The 21,446-nt window shown below is 43.1% G+C and overlaps 1 protein-coding gene across 5 annotated transcripts in view; it reads left to right on the plus strand.

The window, feature by feature from the left end:
• LOC139278583 (copine-8) overlaps positions 1–21,446 on the plus strand; it is a 435,806-nt gene that overhangs the window by 403,888 nt on the left and 10,472 nt on the right. For all 5 annotated transcript variants that reach the window (XM_070897510.1, XM_070897511.1, XM_070897512.1 and 2 more), the window contains 2 exons: positions 2,495–2,552; positions 18,163–18,236. In XM_070897510.1, coding sequence (XP_070753611.1) covers positions 2,495–2,552; positions 18,163–18,236 — 132 coding nt within the window. The remainder of the gene's footprint in view (positions 1–2,494; positions 2,553–18,162; positions 18,237–21,446) is intronic.

Raw genomic sequence — 21,446 nt, forward strand, 5'->3', positions numbered from 1 at the left:
TTATACTAGCAGATGTTACGTGCTTCTGGCAAGATAGGGAAACTTAAATAATTCATGAGCCTGGCCTTATAGTTTCAATGCTATTCTCAATTGTGTTGAACTCAAATTCTTTATTATGTCAGAAATATATTTTTACAACCTTAATTTTTTGCATTTTAAATGCTGCATGACATTTTCCCAATAACTTAGGGCAATTTGGTAATTAATTTGTGGCCAAAAACAGAGGCTTTGTAAAACTGCAACTGAGGTCCTAGGTAGTGCAATGGGTTAGACACTGATCTGTCACCACTGACCGAGTGGGGGCGACTTTAACTTGTTGTGTTGGGCATTAACAGGGCAGTAACGGCCTCAAAATGGTGTCAGTTGCCTTCTTGTTCCGTTAACCCCGATATCGTCATTTTGATAGGGGCTTGCTGCTGGGAGTCCAAATCACCTGCCTGCTTCAGGCAGGAGGCCCCTTTTAACATGCAAATCAGGATTATCTGCATGAACATTTTCGTGTCCTTCTGCGCATGCGCGCTGGCACTGACATCCAACCACACAGGCACAGTTCCCCACAATGCAGTGCAGCACGGGGCTGGGCTTTGTTCAGTTCCCTGGATCAAGGCCCTGGAGAAGCTTGGATCGAAAGGTGAGAGACTGGGAGAGGGCGAGGTGAGATTAGAGGGGGAGGTTGGAGGGAGGGAGAGAGAGAAGGGAGATATGGGGAGAGAGAGGGGGAGAACAGAGGGAGGGAGAGAGAAAGGGAGTTTGGAGGGAAGGAGAGAGAGGGGGAGTTCGGAGGGAGTGAGAGAAAGGGAGAGATCGGAGGAAGGGGAGATGGGGGGAATTGGATGGGGTGGAGAGAGGAGGTCAGGAACTTGGTGCGGGGCGGTAAAGAGTACAGAGAGCACAGTGGGGATGACAGAAGAATGTGATCTAGGTCTATAGGAGGGATTGAGAGCGAGAACGTGATCCAAATGATAAGATTGGACAAAATCCAGAAGTCACCACACTATCACTACTCACTTTGTACCAATAAACCTGTTAACAATCCGTGACCCACGCACAATGCCCCATCTATAGCGGGGGTGGGGGTGAGTTGTTTGGGGAGAAGGTCAGGAACTTGTTGGGGGAGATCATGAATCCATGGGGGAGGAACTTGAACAGGGGGAGAAGATCAGGAACCCCGTGGTGGGGGGCGGTGGGAGAAGAAGGTCAAGAACTTGGGTGGTGGGGACAGGAACATCTTTGGTGGGTGGGAAAAGTTCTTAACCCATGAGAGTGAGCCCGGTCTGTTCCAAGTGAGCTCTGTTCTATTTGGAGTCGGCAATCAGAATGGCTCGAATTACACTTTGCAAAGAGAAACTGCTGGGTGTGTCTTATCCTCCAACAGGACCAATCAGCAATCAGGATTTGTCATCAAGAGGGCCCAATCAGAGCATTAGGTGTTACAAATAAATGCAGCCTTAAAAGTATTCTAGCATTACCCGGTTGTTACGTTAATTGAAAATCCTATTGAAAACATCACCAGTTGTAACATAGATGTTGGCACAATTAACATTGAAAAGTCCACAGGACATGTTTACAGCTGTTTAAGTTAAATCAGATATATCAATTTTAATAATCTACAGATTGATGTTTAGTTGCATTTTGCTCCCTACATTAGTTTCTGTTGATGTGTAGCATTCCATTTTTGCATGTTAAGATTTTCTTTACAGGTCTTTCCTCCAGTGATGGTGCTTGCTGTTGCAACTAAAGTTGAGCAAATAAAGTGCAGATTCCTTTGGTAGCTCCTGTAGTGCTCTACAATTTAGAAGAACATCTCCTACTGTACAGTGTGATTATTTTGTACTGTTTCCATGTAAACCAACCTATCCTCATTCCAAGAAGAATTTAGTACCAACACATTAAGTGCTCAAACAGGAACAGAGAGCGTTAGAAAATATGTTGCAACTTTAGGTGAGAGCAGAGAGCGTTTTACTCTGCATCTGTCCTGGTCAATAACCTGACTTACCTGGGAGTGCTTGCTGCTGACACTTGGTGCCCAAAGTAGATAAATATTCTCATCTCCAGCACTGATTTCCTTCACTTTAATGAAAGTTCAGTTATGTTCTTGTATACACAAAATTATCAAATTGTTGTTGGCTTTGGTCATGCCTATAAGGTTAAAAACTTTAAGTCTATCAACATGTTTATTTTTGTCCCTTTGTGTTTGTGTGTTGTTGACTTGAAATGACTTGACATTTTTTAAGAATGGTTCTTAAAAATTACAATAAATATTGAAATACATTTAGCATTATCTTTCATAACAGCCACTATGAACCACCTGATGATGTTTTTGTATGTTAAATGTGCTATATAAATGCAAGGTGGTGTTGTCACATCATTTCTAGTGTAAACTTATACACAAACACTGCCATCATCTTTAAAGTATCATACATTTAAAATATATTAACATTTCATGTAACTGTTTCTTTGTTGCAATTTATTGTTCTTTCTTCACTCTTTAAAGGCAGCTTGTTTTCCAATGTCGATAATTATTGTTGGGGTTGGACCCGCAGAATTTGATGGTAAGGAATAGAAATTATTGTATGTCAAAAAATGAAATGGCGTTGATTGGTTCTAATTGATTCCATTTGTGCATGTAAGTATTTGAACTAATACAAAGGTAAAGAATGCCTGGCACAGTATTTTTCAATAGAAATGTGTGGGAAACTACTGTTATAGTCAAGTTATTCAAAAATATATTATTGTTAGAAGCTGCAGCAGAATAACACATCTCAACCAATGTTATGCCAAATCATGCATTGGCTGCTGATTATGAAAGTACAAGGACAATTTGATATCTTTGGACAGACAGGGTAAAAAGCAGTAAAAATAGTAGATAGAATCATATGCATCAAAATGTTAAGACGAAGACGACAATTTTCTGTATTTTAGCAATTCTTCCAGTGATGAATCCACCCAGTCCCAAATAATCTATCCAGTAATGGTTACTTTGTGACCCTGTGTGTACACCAGTAATGGTTACTTTGTGACCCTGTGTGTACACCAGTAATGGTTACTTTGTGCTAGCTCATATTTTTCCACTAGCAAGTTTTTTTCCCCCGAGTGCAAATTCAAAGGATTGAACTTCATTTTGATACTTCACACTTTTGTGAATTTTTGCTTTCCTTCTACGATATTTTAATTAATATGGGTCGACGTCAGTATGGATTATCTGCTTCATATCACTTTTATGGTGAGTAAAATTTAACAAAACACATGATTATAAAATAATATCATTAACATTCAGCTTACATAAGAACATAAGATATAGGAACAGGAGTAAGCTGTACAGCCCCTTGAGCCTGCTCCGCCATTCAGTAAGATCATGGCTGAGCTTCTACATTAATTCCACTTTCCCGCCCTATCCCCGTATCCCTTCATTCCCTCCATGCCCAAGAATCTATCGATCTCAGTCTTGAATATACTCAACGACTGAGCATCCACAGCTCTCTGGGGTAGAGCATTCCAAAGATTCAAAATGCTCTGAGAGAAGACATTTCTCCTCATCTCAGTCCTAAATAGCTGACCCCTTATCCTGACACTATGGCCCCTAGTTCTAGACTCTCCAGCCAGGGGAAACAACCTCTGAGCATCTATTCTGTCAAGCCTTCTAAGAATGTTAGATGTTTCAATGAGATCACCTCTCATTCTTCGAAACTCCAGAGAATATAGGCCCATTCTACTCAATCTCTCCTCATAAGACAGTCCTCTCTTCCCAAAAATCAATCTAATGAACCTTTGTTGTACCCCCTCTAAGGCATGTATATCCTTCCTCAGGTAAGGAGACCAAAATTGAACACAGATTAGAACTACTTTCATCTTTATATTGGCCTGGAAATCCCGGCTCTGGGAAGGCATCGCAAAAGCCGGTTTTCAGCGCACAATGCTCATGCACTGAAAACCGGCTTTTCTGATCTGTCAAGCTCCACCTTTAGATCCTCCATATCTCGGGAGCGAGGATATTTGTATGGGCAAGATTGCGGTATTTACCCATATCTTGCCCAGCATAGCCTACTTTTACAGGAGTAAGAGCTTTAAAACGTACAAAAACAGAATAAAACAAAATTTAAAAAAACACATTTTATTGTTAAAAACCCTGGACACTACGGTAAGTTTATTTTAAACCATAATTAAAAAAACTTTTTTAAAAATCGGAATTTTTTTTTCTATGACATTTATTCACTTTAATTTCAATTAATTTTAATTATGTGAGGTGTGTTTTTTATTTTTTATTATGGTGTTTAGCGTGTTTGTTTTTTTTCTCATTAATGGCAATGAGAACGCGTAGATACGGAGTTCTCATTGCTATAATGAGAATGCTGTGGAATACTGTACTGATTGGCTGAGCAGTCATTTGTGACTGCACCTTCTCCGTGGGAACCTCGAGGATGGGAGCGCGCTTCGCAGCGCGGGATGAGAAGGCCTCCCCACCGGAATCCCACGCTCCTCCCGGACCACCAGGTAAATTTGTAAAAATTCTCCGGTTGGAGGCGTTTGTCTGAAAGAAGCCTCCAACCGGAATTTCAGGACCACTGTTTTCCCTCTCCTTCACTGTTTGGGTGCAAGGTTCTAACATCTTGGCCACTACAAAATATATAATTATCAGGGATGTATTTTTAAAAATTAACTATTTAACAGGATTGTAAAAATAACCATTAAAAATTGTTTTCCAAACTTACTAGTTCCATAGCTCTTCTTCATGTTATCTGACACGATTGTTTAATTCAAAATGCAAGTGTCTGTGTGATTGATTTTCATTATCAATCTTTAGCAACGTTAATTTAGCATTTGCTGAAATACTAAAGTTGCTGTGTAAACAGGGGTTCACCTAAGTAATCTTGCATTAGAGCACTGGAAATGAAACTAGTGGGGGGGGGGAGGTAATTTACATGCAAACCGCAGATCCCAGACTAATATGTCAAAGCAGTCTTCAGCATTTGGGTTCAAAAGTACAGAGTAGGAGAGCGCTGTCATTAGAACGGTCAGCAATGGCAGCAGAACATGAAAGGCATTCTCACTGATTTCAAAGCCAGGAAGTTATTTTGGATTGGAAGATCCAGTTTAAATTGGCTTTCCCATCAGTAGTAAAGTCAGGAATTGCCCTTTGTTCATTGATGTAGAAATGCACCCTTATAAGAATATTTTTAAAATTTGCATGTACATAGGATAACATAGGATTGCATAGGATATACAGCAAAGAAACAGTCCATGCTGGCATTTATGCTCCACTCGAGCCTCTTCCTGTCTTTCCTCAGCATAACCCTCTATTCCCTTCTCACTCATATGCTTATCCTCCCCTTAAATGCATCGATACTATTCGCTTCAACCATTCCCTATGGTAGTGAGTTCCACATTCTCATCACTCTGGGTAAAGAAATTCCTTCTGAATTCTCTATTTGATTTCTTGGTGACTATCTTATAGTGATGGCCTCTATTTTTGCATGATGCAATATAAATTTTACATGATGAAACTCTGCCCCCATCATGTCAGCAAATTGGAAAATGTTGCTGCATTATTTTAAGTGTTAAGATCATTGTACAGGTTCCCAACTGTAAGTGTGAATATTCTGAGTGCTGGGAATAAAATGAGTCTCAAAAGCGATTGCACCTAAGTGTAGTTAAGTACTATGTGTTAACATACAGATGAAGCTAAATCAGTAAGCCTATAACAATCAATAGTTTTGTCATACTGAAGAAACCATTTAATTAGCTTTGCATGGAAGGTGGCAAAGGTTGTGCCATTGGGCTGAACTTTGGTGGCTGGAAAGATGTAATAGCCGGAAATTGTGCTCCGTAGTGCCCGGTTTTTCGGGGCTATGGGTGCTGTTTTGTGTCCAAAATGGCGACCGCGCCGCACATGCACACTTCTGGTATGGGATGCGCTGGTGCCATTTTGGTGAGGTAGTTAGCACAGGCGTGGGAGCGTGCGCTGGAAGTCTACAGAGCAGGCAGATCATGATGTCAGTCAGCGTGGAAAGCTGATTTGACGCAGTGCTGGCATTTTCGAACATAATGCTCCAGCATATGCCCTCTCTGAAAGATGCACAGCTGGACATGTGTTCAGCTGCAGGAAGGAACCCCCACCAGTGATATTTAAAAGGATCATCAACTGCTTTCATGTGAGTTGCTGATTGATTTCTCATGGCTCTTGGTGAGTTTGTAGAATTGTTTGGTGGTTTATTTTCTTAATAAAGTTCTGAAGTCTCCAGGGAGACATGTGGCAGGCTACTTCAAGGCTTCTGCTCAGTCCAGTTGCTCCCAGATAGTAGTTTAATGACCTCACACGAGTGGTCATGGTCAGTGAATTTATCTTCAAATATCATACCTAGTCCTGCAGGAGAGAGGGAAGTGTCTCAATGAGTGTGTACTATGTGTTTGGGTAATGTGCCTGTCATGATTGAGTTGCTGTGAGATGTGGGTGTGAGTCTTGCAGCAGTGCTAAGTGTGTGAGGGTGAGGTGAAGTTATGCATGAGGTATGAGTCGTGATTGCTAGGGATTGTTGGTTGGTGAGTGAAGGGGGTGTGGTGCATTGAGCAGTGTGTGAGGCTAGTGGTGCAGTTGGTGTGAAACGGCTTTTGAAAATGAATTCACTGACCTTGACCACTTGTTTGAGATCATTAAACATCTTGCCGCACTGTTATCCATCCAGGTCCTTGGGGCTACACTGCTGGCATTGACCATGATGGCTATCTGCTCCCATTGTCCTCCATTGTCTGGAGGACCTCCTGGCTCCCTGTGGATAGAGAACCGATCCTGTCCACCTCCTGCACCAAGGTCCCCAGGGCTGCTTCAGAAAATCTTGGAGCCCACTATCTCCCCTGTTGTGTCATTAGTACATCTTCTTCCTGCTCAGAATGTCTTCCCCAGCCGCTTACAGCACCTGCTGCAGGCAGAATGCAATGCCCCTTTATGTAGTGCAGGCTGGCTTTAAGTGGTGCTAACCTCGCACGAACAGGCTGATCGCACATTGCGAACCCACCGCTTCCATTTTCAGGCCTTGTCCAATTTTTCGGCCAATAACTTTATATGGAGATTACAGAATGATTGCAGAAAAGAGAGACAAAGTATCATTGAAAGGGTGCAGAACATTTTGAGGGGAGAAGAGGAACAGCCAAAAGTCATGGTCCATTTTGGAAGCAATAAGACAGCAAGAAAAAGGGATGAAATGCTGCAGAGTTTCAGGAGCTAAGGAGGAAATTGAAGAGCCAGGACCTCAAAGGTTGTAATCTCTGGATTACCCCTGTGCCACGCATGAATGGATGAGTGTAAGAATAATAGAATAAGACAGGTTAACATGTGATGGAGAAATGGTGCAGGAGGGTTTAATATTTCTGGGGCATTGGGACCAGTTCTGGGGCAGGAGGGATCGGGTTACGCTCAAACAGAGCTGGGAGCAATGTCCTTACGGGGAGAATAACTAATGCTGTGAGGGATGGGCACCAGGTGTCACATTAAAGAGGAGAAGCAAGGTGCACAGAGAACTGGGGGAGGTAAACAACACCAGAGTAAAGAATAGTTCAGAAATAGGAGGGATCAGACAGGGGGCAAATGCAAGCCAGTCTAAAATGGGTTTGGAGTGCATGTGCGTAAATACATAGAGCGTGATAAATAAGGTTGGTGAGCGGCAGGCACAAGTTGCCACATGGGTTTATGAAATAGTAGCAATAACAGAGACCTGGCTCAAAGAAAGGGAGGATTGGGAACTTAATATTCATGGCTCAAAGGTATTCTGAAAAGATAGGGAAGAAAAAAAATTGAGCGCCGGGCATGGGTAGCAGTATTGATCAAACAAACTATTATAGCACTGGAGAGGGATGATGCAGTTGACGGGGTCAAAGGCGGAATCTAATTTGTTCGTACTAATAGTGATGCTGTTACCATACTGGGTGTATACTATAGTTGACCAAATAGTGTTAGGAGACAGAGGAGCAAATTTGTCGGCAAATTACAGGGAGATGTAAGAACTACAGGGGGACTGCAATTATCCTAATGTAGACTGGAATAGTAACAAGGCAAAGAGGGGGAGGAATTCCTGAAATGTGTACAAGAGAACTTTCTTGATAAGTGTGTTTTCAGCTCAGCGCGCAAGGCAGCAGTGCTGGGAAATGAAATGGGGCAAGTGGAGCATGTTTCAGTGGGTGAGCATTTGGGGAACAGTGATCACAAATCAAGTTTAGAATAATCATGGAAAAGGACAAGAAACAATCAAGCATAAAAATACTTAACTGGAGGAGGGATCACTTTATTGAGTTGAAAAGTGATCTAGCTCAGGTGGATTGGAATCAAAAATTGATAGGCAAAACAATAATTGAACAATGGGAGGCCTTCAAAGAGGAGATGGTTTAGGTACAGAGTAGATACATTCCTGTGAGGGGGAAATGAAGGGCATCCAAAGTTCGAGCTTTCTGGGTGACTAAAGGTTTCCGCTTTGGCCACAATTGGCGATCCAGGTGCAAATAGCATTCAATATTGCTTTGTTTTGAGAAATGGTTGTTTTCTCAAGTTTCTGATCAAACTCACTTGCCTATCACCAAATGTAATCTACCATGGACCAGTGCAATCAGGCAGCATCTTAGAGCCTAATTTTTTTGAAACATTTTTTGTTTTAAAAAAATTCCTTGATATATTTAAGAGTGGTAACTTGGTGCAGTTTCATTAATACAGCTGAAAATGGTTTTATCATAAAAAATACTTTTAATCAAAGTGTCTAATCCACCGCCTGTGAGTAACCCGATTTTAAATAACTGAAAATTAGTTTTTAAGAAAACTATATAGAAGCATTTGCTGGCCTCACCTGGAATATTGTGTTCAGTTTTGGTCTCCTAATCTGAGGAAGGACATTCTTGCTATTGAGGGAGTGCAGCGAAGGTTCACCAGACTGATTCCTGGGATGGCAGGACTAACATATGAGGAGAGACTGGATCAACTGGGCCTTTATACAATGGAGTTTAGAAGGATGAGAGGGGTCACATAGAAACTATAAGATTCTGATGGGACGGGACAAGTTAGATGCGGGTAGAATGTTTCCGATGTTGGGGAAGTCCAGAACCAGGGGACACAGTCTTAGGATAAGAGGTAGGCCATTTAGGACTGAGATGAGGAGAAACGTTTTCACTCAGAGAATTGTTAACCTGTGGAATTCCCTGCCGCAGAGAGTTGTTGATGCCAGTTCATTGGATATATTCAAGAGGGAGTTAGATATGGCCCTTACAGCTAAAGGGATCAAGGGGTATGGAGAGAAAGCAGGAAAGGAGTACTGAGGTGAATGATCAGCCATGATCTTATTGAATGGTGGTGCAGGCTCAAAGGGCCGAATGGCCTACTCCTGCACCTATTTTCTATGTTTATATTGGTGTATAGTAGTTAGTTTCTTAGGGCTAGAATTTCCCAACAACCCGCCAGCGCCCAATTACTGCCCAAAAGACCGCTAAGATTCCCAACATTATTGCCGGCGAAAACTTCCCACCAAAAAAGAAAAAAATCCGCCCAATGAAAAAAATGGGTGTTGCACCCCGATTCTTGGTGAAAACGTGGAATCTTGGGCTGATTGAAGAAAATGGATGACAATTAATAAATTTACTAAGTACAGAGGAGAAAAACACAAAAAATATTTTTTCAAAAAACATTTTAAAAAATCATTAAAACATTTTCAGGACCCTTTTTACTTAAATCACTATAACAGAATTTTAAAATAATTAGTAAAAAGCCAATTACTTACCTTTTTCTTGCAGGGCTACTCACCTACTGCCCAGCTCCGCTGATTCTAGTGGGCACTTTTTTTATACGTACCTACGGGTCACCGCTGAGCCAAAAATCGCGCCAGGGCGATCTGTGGACATTGCATGCCAGTGGTCCGCTCCCCAGCAGTACTTTGAAATTGCCGGCGTAACTCAGCTGGGGAATTTCTCGCCGATCCAATTCTCACCCAAAACAGCCAATACCGTCGAGAAACCGGGTGGTGACCCAGTGCAAATTCTAGCCCGATGTAAATTTTTAAAAATTATAATCAAAAGCTTTTAAAACAACATAAGCTTAATTTTTAGCGTCTCAACGGGCGCAATTAGGGGAAATTTGCCATGGTGATTAACTCGATCTGGGAGCGTGGCCCCTTTTGTGGGTGGGGCCAGATTCCAACATGGTGCCTTTTAACCTAACGCAAAAGAATTGAAACAATTTCGATTTGTGCTGAATGTAATTTGCACTTAAAATGCTGCGATCTTTTGTGCAAGCCAACGGAAACTCTAGGCCACAGATTAAAATGAGACAGAAAAAGGAGGACTACCAATTGTAAGGTTCATGATACAGTAGAGAACCAAGCTGAATACAGAAAGTACAGAGGAGATCTAAAACAAGGAATATAAGGGACAAAGAGAGAGTATGAGAATAAATTAATGGCTAACATAAATGACCGCTCAAAAGTCTTTTATAAACATAAATTGTTAAAGGAAGGATGGGGCCGATTAGAGACCATAAAGAAGATCTCCTTGTGGAGGCTGAGGACATGGTTGAGGTAATAAATGAGTACATTGCATCTGTCTTCACTAGAGAAGAGATTGCTGCCAAGGTAGCAGTAGAGGAAGAAATAGTAGTGATATTGGATAGGATAAAAATAGATAAAGAGATGCTTAAAAGGTTGGCAGTAGAAAAGTCACCCGGTCTAGATGGGATGCATCCTAGGTTACTGAGGGAAGTAAGAGTGGAAATTGCAGAGGCTCTGACCACAATCTTCCAGTCCTCCTTGGATATCGGGGTGTGCCAGAGGACTGGACAATTGCAAATGTTACACCATGTTCAAAAAAAGGGAGAAGCATAAACTGGCAATTACAGGCCAGTCAGCCTAGCGTCGACAGTGGGGAAACTTTTAGAGGCAATGGCCCTGATTTTGTGGCCAGAGGCGAAGGAACAGTGCTCGCTGTTCACCTCAAAAAAAGATGCCCACAAAGTTTTAGAAGTTTCTAGAGCGTAGACTTCCACTTTTCTGACGTCAAGTTTGAATTTGGCTCCTTCTACAGGGGATCGGTGTCGTCCAGGAAAAGGGTAGGCAGTAGGGAGGCTCATCAACCAATCAGATTGAAGAATTGTTACAGATGGCAAAGGAGGAAGTAAAAAGCAGGAAATATAAATTATATTTAAATCATTATACAGAAAGAGAAATAAAGATTGGGACATACACATGGGATTAAGAGAGAAACTTAAATAGCAAAACACAAACATTAAAAATTTTTTAAATATTTATTTATTTTTAAATCTGCAGCATTTTAATTTTCTTCTGAGGGAATGAGACTGCACACTTGTAAAATTAAAATCTCAGGGCCAGAGAGTTGTTCAGCAGTAATTATGACTTAGTATGCTGTTAAAAACTCAGTTACTACTGATTGAGCAAGGTGTAACTTTTTCATCAGCCTTTACAATGAGGATAGTATGTGATTAGTTTAAATGAGGATAGTGTGTAATTAGTTTAAGTTCATGCCAAATCAGTGATTTCTGTGTTGCTTCCATCTACGAAGACTGGAACAGCGCACCCTGTGGAGAAGCAGGGCATCTCTGACAGCAACCTCCAGATTTCTGCATTTAACTGCACATGTGTGGAAGCCAAAAGTTGCTGTCAGTTTTACGCAGTAATAAAGGCGACGCAGACAGCCTCTTCCATTATTACTACCACAAATTGCGGGCTAATAATATGGGACAAAATTATTTGGCATTTGGAAAAGTATGGACTAATAAATGAAAGTCAGCACAGATTTGTTAAAGTCAAATCATGTTTGGCTAACTTGATTGAGTTCTTTAAGTAACTCATAAAGTAACAGAGAAGGCTGATGAGGGTAATACGGTTCATGTTGTGTATATTGTCTTTCAAAAGGCGTACCACATAATAGCAATGTTAGCAAAATTAAAGCCCATGGGATTAAAGAGATAGCTACAGTGTGGATACAACATTGGCTGAGAGACAGAAAGAATAGTGGTGAATGGTTGTTTTTCAGACTGGAGGAAAGTGAGCAGTGGTGTCCCTCAGGGGTCAGTCCTGGAATCACTGCTCTTTTTGATATATATTAATAACCTGGACTTTGTTATATAGGGTATCATTTCAAAGTGTGCAGATGACACGAAACACAGATATGTAGTAAACAATGAGGCAGATAGTAACAGGCTTCAGGAGGACATACACAGACTGGTGAAATTGACAGACAATGCAGTTGAAATTTAATGCAGAAAAGTGTGAAGTGATGCAATTTGGTAGGAATAATGAGGAGAGCCAATGTGAACTAAATGGTACAATTTTAAAGGGAATGCATGAACAGAGAGACCTGGGGGTATTTGTACACACATCTTTGAAGGCAGCAGGACAAGTTGAGAGCACATGGAATCCTTAACTTTAATAGGTGAATAGAAACTAAAGCAAAGAAATATGCTAAACCTTTATAAAACACTGGTTAGGCCTCTGCTGGAGTGTTCAATTCTGGGCACCATACTTTAGGAAGGATGTCAAGACCTTAGTGAAGTGCAGAGGAGATTTACTAGAATGGTACCGGGGATGAAGAACTTCAGCAATGTGGAGATACTGGAGAAGCTGAAGTTGTTCTCCTTAGAGCAGAGAAGGTTAAGAGGAAACTTGATAGAGGTGTTCAAAATAATGAAGGGTTTTGATAGAGTAAATAAGGAGAAACTGTTTCCAGTGGCAGAAGGGTTAGTAACCAAAGTAACCAGAGGCAACATGAGGAAACATTTTTTTAGGCAATGCGTTATTGTGATCTGAAATGTGCTGCCTGAAAGGGTGGTAAAAGCATATTCAATAGTAACATTCAAAAGAGAATTGGATTAATATTTGAAGGGAAAAAAATTACAGGGCTATGGGGAAAGAGCAGGGGAGTGGGACTAATTGAGTAGCTGTATGAAAGAGTCGGTACCTCTGTAATGTATGATGCTAGTTCATGCTGATAATACACGTGTAAACGTAAGGTGAGGACAGAATCCAGCTTAGCAGTATTGACCTTTACAGTTGAATAGCCTCCTGGTGCCCACTATCAACTCTCAAACATGAAGAGTGGTCATATGGTCACATGGACACATGGTGACATGGTCACATAGTCACATTACAAAGAATGGCCAATTATGTATGGAACCACACAGCAGCAAGGAGAGGAGGTCAAAGGGGAGAAAATTAGGATGGGAGGGGAAATCAAGCACTAAATCCATAGGGTTGGATGGTGAAATAGTTACAGCTTTGAAGACAAGGAGTGTTTTGAAGTAGTTATTCCAACATGTGAAAATTAATGGAATTTACATTCATCCAGCTTTCTGTACCTCAGCCAAATGATAATGACATCTGCCACCTTTTTAAAACTTTCATTTCTGAATGCCCTAATAACAGCCATGACAGAACATCAGTTATCACTTTACCTGAATGCCTTTGTGTTTGGGAGCGAACTAACTTCTTTTTACTCTTACTGTTTGAGCACATTAGTAGTATTTATTCAAATCTAACTAATGTTAATTGTTGGGATAATTCTTTCCTTATCGTTTTAACTGTCATGTATCTTACATTATTATATATAACTGTACCCTAACATGCTATACATGACTGTAATAAGATATGACCTGTAACCACCAGCATACCTTACCACCAGGGGTACACTTGCAAGAGACAGGTATATAAGGACAGGTCTCGGGCAAGTGCAGCATTCCAGAGCTGTGAAATAAAGGTGCAGGTCCAGAGTGACCTTGACTTCACTACATGCCTCATGTGAATCTGTACTGAGGGGACAGGACTTTACATTAACAGATTCATAAAACTAGAGAAAGCATTATGTCCGAGATTTAACTTTATTTATTATTGTTTCAAAACTTTCATCTTAAACCTTCACATTTAGGGCTGGACCTTATGAACCTCAGCGGGTCCGTGGCGTGTCCCCGACCACACTGCCGGCTCAAGACCGCTGTGTAGAAATTATTTTTCCCTGATTGGGCTTGTTAAGCCCGCCAGCACGTTTTCCGTCCAATTAAAGGAAGCGGATCTGATGATACCATTTGCTGACACGTCATCAGTTGGCTTCCTTACCATGTGCAAATGTATTTTGACATTTGTGCTGTCAGTGTTCTACAGCATTGAGGTGCTGCAAACACTAACAATGATTGCACAGCGGTGTAGGGCTGCACCCAGGCTCTCCCATACACACAGGGAGGTTCTCTTCTCTTGCACTGGACAGAAGAGACCTCCCCAGGACACCAACACAGTCTGGTTGCACATTGTACAGGAGGACACAAGCAGGGATGTCATCAGAAGGAGCAGGCTGCAGTGCCACCAACCTTTCAATGATCTCAGTAGATCACAAAACATTACTGCAAAGCCACACTCAACCTCATCCTGCTGTGCCACTCATCACATCCCCATCACACTGCCTTCCCTACTCTACTCCTGTACATGCTTACTCACACCAACTTAACTTGCACCTCCACCCATCATTCTCAATCCATATTATCACTTCCCCAAATCACTAGCCACCCCTCACACTCATCCTCATCCTGGTCCAATCATATCCACAACAGCACACAAGAGTAGGCACTTGTGTGTTTTAGCCAATGTTCATGTGAAGTTTCTGTTACTGTGCTGTCAAACATTGAAATCTTTATTTTCAACACTTTGCCGCCTTGGACATCTTTGGAAGTGACTTAGTGAGTTGCAGTAAACGGTGAGACATAATGGTACCCCCCACAATGCTAATGAGTTTGAAAGGAATGGCTTTATGTTATTGGTGTGGGATGGTGCCAACCCGGTGCATCGTGTGGCAGCAGGGTGTGCAGCGTCAAGTGAAGTAAATCTTCTACCGTGAGGCCATCCCTGGTGTCCCAGGCAGCAATGTGGTTGGTGCTGATACCCTCTGCCCTGTGCAGCATCAGGTGATTGCGGAGAAGGTTGGTGGTGTTGTTGATGCTGCTGGCGTGCCTGGTGATGCTGATGTTAGGGCTGATTGTGATGAGATTCTAAGGACCAAGGTGAGAGAGTATAAAGTGTATCAATGCTGATGGAATAAATGGCAGCCGAAATAGAGATGACAGAAGTGATCTGTCAATGGTGGGAGAGGTAATGGATGGAGACTTGTGTAAAGACGTTCAGCATTCTGAATCTGTAGTCGAAATGCAGTTTACAGAAGCTAGTGGCTAAGGAAACATTTCTCAATCAACTGGGAGCTATAACTTGACATTTGAAGCCATCAACTCATCTAAAACAATGGCAAGTGGCCTCCTGCCTCAGCTTCACAGACGAGATCTAGGCACAGCAGGAAACCGGTGGGTGACCTGCCAGATTCTGAAATCTGGAAAAAAAAGCATTGTTAAGTGGCTGTAAACAAGCCACTAATTACCTAAGTTGCCTACCCCGCCACTGCGTGTCAGGTCTGCTCAGCGCTGACAGACTCGACATTTCGTAAAGGTGCTTGATGGCGGGTTGACAACGGGGTCCCAATCTGCTGTCAAAAAAAAAAGCACTTTCTCACCTGACCCATCACCAATCGCGCCCGCCAATTCCCTGGAAAATCCCCCCTGAGCCCTACATCTAAAACCATCAGTGCAGGGAGATTCTGGAGGAAATTGCGAGCAAGGCTTACCCAAGCCTGTTCACGTTACCTGCTCTTGAATGTAGAGAAAAGCTCCAACTGAGTGAAACGTTGTGTCTCTTTTATACTATTTTCTTTTATGGCCTAGATTCTGCCTGATTCAGCACCTTTCGATGTTTTATGATCCTTATTTTTTTGAACAGACATGGATGCTTACAATAATGAGTTATAGTTTTTGTTCTACAAACCATTTGATATTATGCTCTATAGCAAAACCTATTGGGCTAGAATCTCCACTTTTTTTGCCTGCTTAACGCCCACTTAACACCCATTTTACCGCATTCTGCGCATGTCATGATGACTCTTGACTTCCTGAATCGCGGGAATCGAGCATTGCCATGCCGTTACACAACCTCATTTCTCTCATCTGGAAGGAGGAGAGCATGCCGGGAGATCTTCGAGATGCAGTAATCTTGACCATCTTTAAAAAAGGGGACAAGTCCGACTGCGGCAACTACAGAGGAATCTCCCTGCTATCAACCACTGGGAAAGTCGTCGCTAGAGTCCTCCTCACTCGTCTTCTCCCCGTGGCTGAGGAGCTCCTCCCGGAGTCGCAGTGCGGATTTCGTTCCCTCTGGGGCACAACGGACATGATTTTTGCAGTACGACAGCTGCAGGAAAAATGCAGGGAACAGCGCCAGCCCTTATACATGGACTTCTTCAACCTTACAGAGGCCTTTGACACTGTCAACCGCGAGGGTCTATGGAGCATCCTCCTCCATTTCGGACGCCCCCAAAAGTATGTCACGATACTCCACCTGCTCCACGACGACATGCAGGCCGTGATCCTTACCAACGGATCCATCACAGACCCAATTCATGTCCGGACCGGGGCCAAGCAGGGCTGCGTCATCGCCCGAACCTCTTCTCAATCTTCCTCGCTGCCATGCTCCACCTCACAGTTGATAAGCTCCCCGCTGGAATGGAGCTAAGCTACAGAACCAGTGGGAAGCTGTTCAACCTTCGCCCTCTCCAAGACCACTCCAACCTCTGTCATTGAATTACAGTACGCGGATGCGCCTGTGTCTGTGCACACACAAAGGCTGAACTCCAGGACATCGTTGTCGTATTTACCGAGGCGTATGAAAGCATGGGCCTTACGCTAAACATTAGTAAGACAAAGGTCCTCCACCAGCCTGTCCTCGCCACACAGCACTGCCCCCACCGCACAGCACTGCCCCCAAACATCAAGATCCATGGCGTGGCCTTGGACAACGTGGACCACTTCCCCTATCTCGGGAGCCTCCTATCAACAAGAGCAGGCATTGATAATGAGATCCAATGCCGCCTCCAGTGTGCCAGTGTAACCTTCGGCCGCCTGAGGAAAAGAGTGTTTGAAGATCAGTCCCTCAAAACTGTCACCAAGCTCATGGTCTACAGGGCCATAGTAATACCCGTCCACCTGTATGGCTCAGAGACGTGGACCATGTACAGTAGACACCTCAAGTCGCTGGAGAAATACCACCAGCGATGTCTCCGCAAGATCCTGCAAATCCCCTGGGAGGACAGATGCACAAACATTAGCGTCTTCGTCCAGGTCAACATCCCCAGCATTGAAGCACTGACCACACTTGATCAGCTCCACTGGGCAGGCCACATAGTTCACATGGCAGACACGAGACTCTCAAAGCAAGCGCTCTACTCAGAACTCGTCCACGGCAAACGAGCCAAAGGCGGGCAGAGGAAACGCTACAAGGACACCCTCAAAGCCTCTTTGATAAAGTGCGACATCCCCACTGACACCTGGGAGTCCTTGGCCATCGACCGCCCTAAGTGGAGGAAGTGCATTCGGGAGGGCGCTGAGCTCCTCGAGTATCGTCGCCGAGAGCATGCAGAAATCAAGCGCAGGTAGCGGAAGGAGCGTGCGGCAAACCAGGCTCCCTGCCCACCCTTTCCCTCAACGACTATCTGTCCCACCTGTGACAGAAACTGTGGTTCTCGTATTGGACTGTACAGCCACCTAAGAACTCATGCTAAGAGTGGAAGCAAGTCTTCCTCGATCCCGAGGGACTGCCTATGATGAAGGACGGCCACACTTTACAGCAGAAGGTCAAAAAAAATTAACACTACCGCCCATTTGATGTCGCTCACGGTAACACCCATTTTCAAAAATGGAAACTAGGTCTTTTGAGAATGGGCGAGAAGCCGGCGATCTGAAAATCCTTTTTTAACGCCCACATTTGAAATAATGCCAATTTTGGGGCGATAAGCACAAAAGTGAAGGTTCTAGCCCATTGCCTTTTTGTATTGCAATTATCTTCTCTCTTACACTCCCCTGCTGTGAACAAAAGCCTGTGTTTTAAAAGCCTATCGTTACAGTACAATGGCATCAGCCCAGAAAGTCATTCTCTCCAATGTTATCAGCATCATAGAGGAGAAAAGACAGGATTTGTGAGCGCACTGTTTGAACCCATTCTGCTATACTAGCTGATCTGTCTTCGTATTATATTAGAATAATGTAAAAATATATCTATATTCTTACATAAGTCAATGATGTTTCTTTTTCTTGTCTGCTTGCAGCAATGGAGGAATTAGATGGGGATGAGATAAGGATATCATCAAGAGGAAGATATGCTGAGCGAGATATCGTTCAGGTAAGATATTGAAGATTATGGTTTAGAAATGCACAATTACTGCATTTTGTGAAGTTTGTGAACTTTTATTTTAAACACCACACTTATACAAAACTTTCTTTATGTAAAAACGGCTTCTGTGTCCATTTGAAAGTCATTACAATAATTTTCCTTTTTCTCACAGAATACAAAAGCAAATGCAATTTCTTTTCATCTTACAAATATGATAGACAATAATATGACATAATACTTGATATTTTATTCAAAAAATTTCTCTCCCCATCTCCACATTTTTGTAAGTTTATTTTTCCTCGACCGTACAGTTACAGAGGATCTGGAGAGATGAACTGTTTACAGGCCTCTATGACGTCCACTCTGAACTGGCTGTTTGGGAATGTCACATTGCAGTGGAACTCTTCCAGTCTTTTTTTTCTGGGACAGGACTCATTACATATACACGGCAGGCTGTGGGTGGGATTCCAGCTGTCAAGAGGGAGCCAAATAAAATGCTGTTCCAAAATTTCAGGGGTTAGGCCACAAACCTGGCATGGACCCACTCTCCCCCACCAATGGTCCCTCTGGGGGTGGGGTGGGAGGAGATATTCATGCCAGGGTGGTGGTGTAAACTGAAGATTTTTTGGACAAATTCTTTGGGGCTTAATTTTCCCGAGTGATTTGCGCCGTTTTTTTGGCGCGCGTCGCTTTTTTTGCCGTATGTTAAAAAATGTAAATTTCAACAAGGAATGTGCGCCAGCATAACTCAGTTAGTTACTATTTTTTTAGGGTTTTTTTTGCATCATACGGGGGCATAACTTGCACCAGTTTTTGTCAATTCTGGAAGTTTGCCCCCAAAAATTTCTTCAAGGTCGGTGTATTTGGCCACGCCCGAAAAACCTTCTGGTGAGTTAAGAAAAAGCAGCGCACATTAAAAAAATCAGCACAGAAAGATGCCATTGTTTTTCAGCCAGTGAAGTTTTGGGCATGCCCTCCCTCATGTTGAGCAACATTTCCTTCCTCATGTTCAGTGAGAGTGTTTGAACTACCTGCGACATTCCCTCCCTCATGTGCACCGACATGGTTTCAGCTGACTGAGATATTCCCTCCCTCATGTTCCTGGACAGCGTTCCCATTTCTCGTGTGAGTGTTGTAACTTCTCCCAACAGTCCCGATACCTCATCACCCACCGCGCCGATGGTGTCCAGGAGTGATCGCGTAAGGTTAATGCTCTCTGCACTCATTGCCATCATGTGAACCACATCTGTTAGATCCTGCACCTCAGGAGGGCGCTATCGAGCTCTTCTTCCCCTCCTCACCCTGGGTGTGGCTCACAGCATCCCAGTGGGACCCGCAGTCTCGGACGATGGGGTCCTGGGTGTGCCTTGCTGCACTCCACTGGAATCCCCAGCCTCAGATGATGGGAAACCATGGCATGTTCCACCAACACTCAAACCACTACTCAAGGAAGGGGCTAGCACCTGAATGGGCGGCACCTGAACCTCCTCCAAAGTGAGTACAACAGTGGGGACTTCATCAATCCCCTCACCCCCATGCTCTTGGTCTGGAAGGTGCGATTGGAAGATGTTCTGCTCTTCAGGTTCGTCCTCGTCTGAATCTCTTCTGCATCGTCAGGATTGGCCTCAAGTTCTGCAAAATATAACAGAACAGACAAATGGTTAGCAGCAGAGGAAGGGGCAGGGTGGGTGGCATGAGTAGACTCACACAGCGCAGGTAGCAAGCTGATTTGAAGGACCTCGTGAATGATAGCACATTGCATCAACCGAAACGCAGCTGACGGAGTCATACCCATGAACCGAAGCATGGCTAGCCCGCACTGTACTTAACATTTAGGAAAGCCAGACTGTGGAATTTGCAGGACTTACTCTCTCCCTCGAGTGTAGGCCCAGCTTGTGAAGTGGTGGTTGCTTTTCTCCAGGCGTGACCCATCAAAGCAGTGATCGTGTCTTCCAAGGGTGTCAGTGGATGCAGATTTACCGGGCCTCCTCCTGTTCGAGTTCTTTCTCATTTGTTGTGTGCCACTTTCCTCTACAAAGATGAAAATATAATTTTTTTAGAGAGGGTGTCTTTCTGCTGGGTGGGACATATACAGATGGTCACATTTACAATTGCAATTCCATTGAAAAATGAAAATATTACTTACACGAACTACTTGACTAAGGTTCTGCCACTTCTTTTTGCACTGGCCTCCAGACCTTGGAGTGGTCACCATTGCACAGTAATCTTCTGCAAGTTGGTTCCAGTGTTTCTTTATTTCTTTGGGTGGAACTTTTATGTGACCTCTGCCCTCAATCACAGTAACTAGTGCCTCCACTTCATTCTGTAAGAAATTCTCGGTCCTCGTGCCGCGTTGCATCTTGTATTGCAGCTCCGATTTTTCCAATGAGAATTAAAATTCTCACACACAACTGGCTCTTTAAAAATGGCTGATTGCAGACCGGGAGCGGTACTGCACATGCGCGCCCATAGGAATCATGTTTTTTTGGCGCAGACAGTAGGCTCCACCCCCCCGAGGTTACAGAACAGGCTGCACGGCGCCAATTTTGAAAAATACAACAGGGAAACCTGGCACATTTATTTTTGGAGTAGTTCTGGCCTAGAAAAACGGGCATAACTCTGGCAATACGCCAAAAAATGGCTTTGGGCAAAATTGAGCCCATAATCTCTCCCTGACACGAAAAAGCACATTGGAGTCTGTGCTGGAGAGTCCCAGCAGGCCCAATTATGGCGTAAGTGCAACATTCATTAGGACCGGAGCTGCCCCTGAGGGGGGTAGAAAGGCCAATTTACCTCAAACCAAGATGCACAGTTTAATTAAATATCTGCATGAAACTGAATCCTTCGTAACTTACTCGTGTTTTTTCTTGTTGTAATTTATTATTAAATAGTTGCATTATTGTAATATCAGGTTGCAAATCCTCTCTAGAAATTCCCCGTGTATGTGTTGCTTTTTCATTTGGCGCAGTTTTAAGTTTTCTCTGCCATAAATTATTAATGGCACAGTATTTCAGCTCTCCCAACTGAGATATATCACTCCTCATTAAATTAAGAGTATTGTGGTATTTATAGTCCATCACTTCACTTACAAATGCAACGCAAATCTCTTCATTGGCATAACATTAAGATCAAAGCAATAGCCATCAATTTCAGGAAGCTGGTCGTGGCTTTTTACGATGCCTGGTAATAAGTCTCAGGAAGATAACAGCATTTAGAGAC

Source organism: Pristiophorus japonicus, chromosome 13 (assembly GCF_044704955.1).
Source record: "Pristiophorus japonicus isolate sPriJap1 chromosome 13, sPriJap1.hap1, whole genome shotgun sequence".
Lineage (NCBI taxonomy): Eukaryota > Metazoa > Chordata > Chondrichthyes > Pristiophoridae > Pristiophorus > Pristiophorus japonicus.